Here is a 6,511-nt window from a genome sequence, read left to right as displayed (position 1 = left end):
TTAAACAGTGTGAGGACTTTTCGCAAGTATTAAGTTCTTTTTTTACGGTGCGGTGCAAAAATATACAGCTTTTAATAACACAGCGCGGCGGAATCGTGCTCCCGGACGCTGTGTAATCGGTGTTTGCGGCGCGGGCAGGGATGGTCGCCGCAGCCCCGGCTGGGAACAGGGGGCAGCCTGCCCGTCCAGGGGACCTTTCCTTGGGGTATTCCCCCACCTAAAAAATACACACAAAAATTATATTCCATCCCCAGTCTCTTAAAAATTACCGCGACTCCTGTCTCATATGGAGCCCTTGTCCGGGGGACAAGCTGCCGGGACACCGATTTGTTTCGCTAGCCAGCGCGCAGAGCCGGAGCCTCGCCCCGAGAAAGGAGGCGATACCACCTCGAACACCCGCCGCGTCCCGCTCCGGACGACGGGGAGCCGCTGCCGGTGCCCCCCGATCGCCCTTACCTCCACCGGGAACGGCCCCGGCCCGAGCCCCGCGTTTATTTTGTTTGCAGCCAGGAATCACTAACAGCTTAATCCCATTACTTGCCTGCATATCCTCAGGAAAGGTCCGACTGCTGCAGCAGCCGGGATTCAATCGCTCTGCCGGGTGGAGCTTTAGCCCCAGATAAGCGGGCAGGGGAATTTCTTGCCTGGTTCCGGGAAACGGAAGGGGCAGCCCTGGGGTTTCTGCGGGAGGCAGGATGGGTTCACAATTCGCTCCCCGGGCCGAGGCTGAGCTCTCACCTCGCCTACCTCAGTGGGGCAGGGCAGAGGCGGGTGAAAGAGAAAAGAGACCAGGGAGCCGACCTTGGGGGGGAATGCCCTGGAGAACCGTGGCAAACCACGAGATTATGAAAAGGGGGAGAAAAAAATTAAACCACCACAGACAGAGCTAGCAGAACGCAAATGAGCACGGTAGCAACATTCCAAGGGGTGGCAACTTAAACCCCTAGGACTGTGCTCCCTCCTCCCCCTCTGGGACACCCAGCAGAGGCAAAGAAGAGGCAGAGCCACCCCCTCTTATCCCTGGCACCACATTTATTTAAAATTACTAGTATGTACACAGAAAAACAAAACAAAAAAAGGTCTTGGTGGGTTAAAAGTTTGTGTGCCAGTGCTCTAGGGCCAACCAGTTTAAAATGGCTGAAACTATAGGAAAGAAGAGTGGGTAGTTACATCATTTCCAGTTTCATACAGGGCAGCTGAAAAAGTCACTTTACATACACATAAATAAAAATCCTTTTGCAATGCTCCATATATGGTAAGTTTGATTAACCAAAAAAAAAAAAAAAAAAAGCCTTTTGAACTTCAAAATACCACCAGATGTCCTTCCAACTGAACAGCTATAAGGTCAACTATTTATACATTATTCCACAATATTCTACAGTGTACCTAGACAAAACACAACTGTACACTTTGTTTTTGGCCACCTCAATAAAGGTTAGGCTTTTGGGATGGAGGCTTTTTTTTTTTTAATGCAAGTTCTAAGCTAAAAGAGTCAGATTTGGTCATTGTAACCCCATCATCGGCAACAAGACCTTCAAGTCAAAATCCTGCCTGGCAAGCAGGCTTTATTTTGGCCATCTTCTGCCAAAGAAACTCTTAGCTGAACAAGCCAACTCAGCCAACTGTGTTGCAGATAAGGTTGAAGAAACCAATGCAGTCCAAAGCAGAACATAGCATTTGTGCAGCTCCCGACAACCCAGCCCCCTTTTATCAGAGGGTCAAGCAGGGAAGAAAATTAAATTTGGGATCCTATCCCCCTATTTCCTTGCTCAGGAGTGCATAGATTTGATCAGGTCTCTGGCTGAGCCAAGCCACACTGTACACTTTAGTGTCTCCAATAAATAAGCCACGTTGTTAAGATCTAAGGTCCTGGTTACAGCTTCTGCATGTGGTTCCTTCTAAAGGAGGGGATGAATTCTCCCATGGTTTGCTCTTTCCCTACTTTGTTACCTGCAACAGTGAAAAAGCTTTGGCACCTTCTTTAGAATTGCACACAACAATTAAAGGTGGAAGGCAGGAGTCTTTTTGGCAATTGTAATGCAAAAAAACCCAAGGCCACCCTGGAAAAAATTAGCCAATTGGAATAAAAGGACATTTTAAGAACTACTATAGAAAGCATAGTAGCCCATGGCTTTTGAAGTGTCTTTGCTATAGTCCTCAGCATTAATGTCCTCACATTTCATCGTTGGGGAATTTTCATTGCTGGAAGTGCTAGGGGAAAGCCGTCTTCTCTTACAAGCACCTGTGTAGACCCCAGAATCATTTGAATCTAAAGACTTTATGGAGGGTGGAGTCTCTATCCAGGATGAGCCAATTTCTTCTTTCACCTTCTCCTTGGAAAGCTGATCTTCAGAGAATCCTGGAGGACTTGTTCTTGAGGTCCAAGGTAATCCTGTTGTCATTTTTCGCTGGTAAGAGCCCCTGCTCCCCCAGCCTGCCATGGATGGAAATGTCGGGTCTGGGTAGTATCCCAGTGCATGGGATGTCTGAAGGGGGAGGGATTTAATGCCATAAGGGAGCAAGGTGCTATGAGAATACTCCGTCTCATAGGAGTTCATGTCCAATTTGTTGGCACTGGGCTGCTGTACAGGCGTCACAAACCACCGCTGAGGAGGGCTGGCCACCTCCTCATTCTGCTGTGGGGACAGCAACCCATTCGTCTGAGGAACGGTTCTCTCACCGTTGTAAAACCTGGCTGGGGGCAGGTTGTTGACAAACTGTTCTTGGAAGAACGGCTGCATACTGTATCGGGTGCCAGGGACAATCTGGTGGGATCTAGGAGAGTCCGTGGGAGATGGAGTTAATCTGTCATTTTCTGAAGCTGTGTACATGCTACAACATAAAAGAGAAATACCAAGTGTTTTTCTTAACAGTTCCAGTATGATAGTAAGACTACATAAAAACACAAACAGGAAGAAACTCGAGTTATTTCTTAATTAGAATCATAAATATAATTGGATGGCTGTTTATTTTTATCTGATTTAGGAGGATTTTTTCCCCTAGACTAGTATAAGATTTCTGGTGTTACTGCTATAAATACACTGTTCTCCACCATCCGACCCATTTTAGATGAGCTGCATGCAGCAGCCATACTTGTATATATACACACAGCTCCAATTTTCCAAAGGGCATTTGAAGCTGTAAAAGTGACCATTAGGCAAGTCTTTTGCTAATAACTTGAAAGATGCTGCCTACTCTTGGAGACACTCAGTACACTCTACTGCCAAATCTGCAGGCCAGCACAAATTTACTACCAAAATTCAGAAGCCTGCTGAAAGACAGGTAATCAAGACAATACACTATTTAAACAGCCATTTTAATGTTAGCAAAACTGCCAGAAGTATTGCTGCTTCTGAATAACTTTATTAGTGTATAAAGAAAATCTTTTGCACAGACATTTCAGGCCAGAATCATGCTTCCTAGATAGAAACAACTGCAAAAGAACACAGAAGTGTACTTACGAGTCATAGTTGTCTCTGAAGCCTTTTGCAAAAGGGTTATGGTCAATTTTGAGCTGTGTAATCTAAAAATGAAAGCAGAATATAGTAAGTGAGACTCTGAACCCACAAGGTAATTTTATTCTCAATTTTAATTTTATACATCTGTGCTTACATCAGTGTTTTGATATGCTGTAACTGCTATGAACTGTGTTTCAGGGAAAACAAATGTTTGAGTCTTTGAGGAATCATTCAGATCTTCAACACCATCTTCAGTCACTTCCACAATGTGAAGCCGGGGCTGATACTTGTGTAGAGACTGAAGTACTATCATCTAAAAGAAACCATGAAAGAGACAAAAACTTTAAAACAATTGCATTTAACGTTAAAAGGTTTCTTTTACAGCATGACATTTTCTTCCTGTAAGTTGTATAGAACATTTTAACTGTTATCAGGAGATGTTTCATAGCTAATAGCCCTGTTTCAATAAGAGCCATCTGCTACACTCCCACTTTTTAAACAACTCCGGGGATAAATACACCAGCTAAAACAAAAACAATTCACACATTTTTAACTCCATTCATACAGAGAAGTAAACAAGATCTATGACCCAGTTCAAGAAGGGGACAAGTCACAGTCACAGTGATCTAGCAGCTCGATGAAATAGTGTAAAGGCCTGAAATCCCAGGGTTCCCCTGCTGACCCACCAAGAGCCCCTCAAGCCTGCCTCCCCCTCCATACCTGCGCATTGTTGTTGTTAGCACCTTTATTGTTCGTCAGCTTCAACTTCCCGAAAGAAATCTCCTGCCTCATCCAGTGAGCCCCGGTGTTGGGCGACTCGGGGTGAACGTAGACCTTGTTGCCTGGGGAAGACAAGTCAATGAAAGGCCGGCCAAGCATGGGGCTTTGTTCTGGCCCCCCCCCCGCCGCGCAGCACCTCGGCTCCACGATGGCCCCTCTCCCACACAGCCTCGCACACTGCGGCGTGAAAAAAGGCCGCAAAACGCCTTTAAAAGTGTAGCTTGTCCCTCACCAAAATGCCGGGTGTCGGGAAGACCCTGCAGAAGGGGGAGAAGCGGGAACCCTTTCTGGGAAACCGACCCACAGGGAAAGGCGGCGAGGAGACCCCGAGAACCCACACCTACCTTGCATGTTGTTGTCGGCTTTGCCGCAGGTCACCCACTTGCCTCCCTGGAAACGCCAGTGGTTGGGGTCCGCCAAGACCACCTCCACGAAAACGTTGTAGTGGGCCGTGGGGTTGAGGCCAGTGATGTTGAAGCTCAGAAAGGGAAACATCCTCCTGGAAAGAGGGAGGAAAACCACACGGCATGCTGAGGTGGGCCGGGGAAGGGGGCGCGGGCTCCGACGGATGCTGCAGGCGGCCGCAGGGTGCCCCATCCGTCACGGCACCGAGGAGACCAAGGAAGCAAGCGGCGAGCCCCAATCAACCCCCGCCCCATCTCCCGACTGCCTTGCGTGGGGAAAATAAGAGAGTTGGTTCTCAAGGAAAGCATCCCGGGGCGCGACCGACGGGGAGACCGTGCACCTCCTCCCCAGGGCAGCGGGGAAGTGCTGCCCGAAGCGAAGCGGCCCCAGGGGTGCCCGCCCTAACTCCCCCCCCCCCCCCACTTCCCGCCGTTTTCGCCATCCTCTACACCCGCTTACCGGCCCTGCTTGGTGATGATCATCTCCGTCTGGTGCCGGTGGAACTTGAGCCAGAGGGGTCGGTTGCAGAGGAAGACCTGGGCCCGCAGCCCCGGGCCGCCGGACGGCACCCCCAGCGCCCCGAGCCCGCCACAGGAGCCCGACGCTGCCGGGTAGGGGCCGTAGAGGGGTCCGCCGGCCGTCGCCTGCCCGTACTGGTACCCGCCGCCGCCGCCGAACTGCGCCCGGCCGCCGGGCGGGCACACGGCGCCCGCGAAGCCGCCCGGCGACAGCACCGAGCCGTAGGGGTAGCGCGGCCCGCCGGGCGGCTGGTACACGGCGCCGTGCTGCGCCGCCGGAGGGTACGGGAAGAGGGCGCAGGGCCCCCCCAGCTCGGCCGCGGGCGGCCCGGGGGACTGCAGGTAGTAGCGCTCGGGGCTCAGGCTGTCCATGGAGTAGCGGGCGGCGGCGGCCGGGGGCAGCTCCTCGTCTCCGCATGGGGTGGCCTTGCGGCCGTCCGGCTTGGGGGCGGCGAAGGGCGGCTCGACCGCCTCCGCCTCGCTCAGGATGGCGGGGGCCGCCCCGAACTTCTTGGGCATCTTGTCCAGGTCGAGGCGCGGCGGCGAACCCGGCCCCGGTGGCCCGCGGGAGCCGCCGCCAGCGCCCGTCCCAGCTCCAGGTCCCGCTCCCGCGGCGGCGCTGCGCCCCCCGCCCTCCAGCGGGTAAAAGGGGGCACCCGGCAGTGTCCCCGCCGCCGCCAGCAGCGGCTCACCCAGCTGCATCCTCGATAGGCGGTGCAGTGAACTCCCACGCAGTCCGACAACAACCCCGACCCACGGCTGTACAGAGCTACAACAGGGTTTCGCCGAGGCAATTTATACTGGCGCGCCGGGCTCCTCGGGCCGCCGGGGAGGGGCTTGCGCCAAGGCTGCCTCATCACCGCCCTCCACCCCCGCCGACCCATTGGCTGGGCCGCGTGACACTAATTTAATTAGACAGCTACTAATTGGAACAAGTCACCTGTGACTCTGGTGTGCGCCCCCGCCTTCATGGCCCCTCTTCCCGCAGCCCGTTACCCAGAGGCTCCGGCCCGCTCCGTGCCCCCACGTTGCTCGAAGTGAGGGGAACGGCCGCATCATCCCACGGTGGCCGCGGCTTCCCCTGTCCCAAAAAAAGAGCTTTTGCCGAGGTGGCACCGACCTCCCGGGCGCACCGCTCAGGAGCAGAGGGGAGAATTCCGGGCGGGGAGCGAGGAATGGGGATGAAAGGGAAGAATATGTGGAGGAAACCCGGGACCCACCAGGGAGGGAGGGCAGCTATCTGCCGGGCCGCTGAGACGGGGCGGGTGACACTAGCCGCCGCCATCTCCTCGCCGGCCGCCTCGCTGGTCAACCAATTCGACTTATGCCTCTACTGAGGCCAGCAGCCTC

General features: G+C 53.3%; 1 protein-coding gene across 1 annotated transcript; it reads right to left on the bottom strand.

Moving 5' to 3' along the window:
• Nucleotides 1–1,014: 1,014 nt before the first annotated feature.
• EOMES (eomesodermin) lies at nucleotides 1,015–5,863 on the bottom strand. Its single transcript, XM_051788989.1, has 6 exons — nucleotides 5,103–5,863; nucleotides 4,583–4,737; nucleotides 4,179–4,300; nucleotides 3,613–3,771; nucleotides 3,462–3,523; nucleotides 1,015–2,832 (listed from the first exon to the last, which is right to left on the bottom strand). The coding sequence occupies exons 1-6, from the start codon at nucleotides 5,861–5,863 to the stop codon at nucleotides 2,097–2,099; spliced, it is 1,995 nt and encodes a 664-aa protein (XP_051644949.1). The 3' UTR covers nucleotides 1,015–2,096.
• Nucleotides 5,864–6,511: the final 648 nt, after the last annotated feature.

This window comes from Manacus candei, unplaced genomic scaffold, assembly GCF_025592945.1.
Source record: "Manacus candei isolate 608988 ecotype Guabito, Panama unplaced genomic scaffold, ASM2559294v1 h1tg000026l, whole genome shotgun sequence".
Taxonomy (NCBI): Eukaryota; Metazoa; Chordata; class Aves; order Passeriformes; family Pipridae; genus Manacus; species Manacus candei.
The sequence above is the reverse complement of the archived record's forward strand: the minus strand, read 5'-3'. Positions and strand labels throughout refer to the sequence as shown.

What these genes read in the sequence shown, in the direction of transcription:
- EOMES (XM_051788989.1), bottom strand. Translation starts at nt 5,863, where the DNA reads ATGCAGCTGGGTGAGCCGCTGCTGGCGGCGGCGGGGACACTGCCGGGT. An exon ending in AGCCGACAACAACATGCAAG is followed by an intron (nt 4,301 to 4,582) that starts GTAGGTGTGGGT and finishes TGTCTTCCCCAG; the next exon opens with GCAACAAGGTCTACGTTCAC. An exon ending in CTAACAACAACAATGCGCAG is followed by an intron (nt 3,772 to 4,178) that starts GTATGGAGGGGG and finishes GGTTTCTTTTAG; the next exon opens with ATGATAGTACTTCAGTCTCT.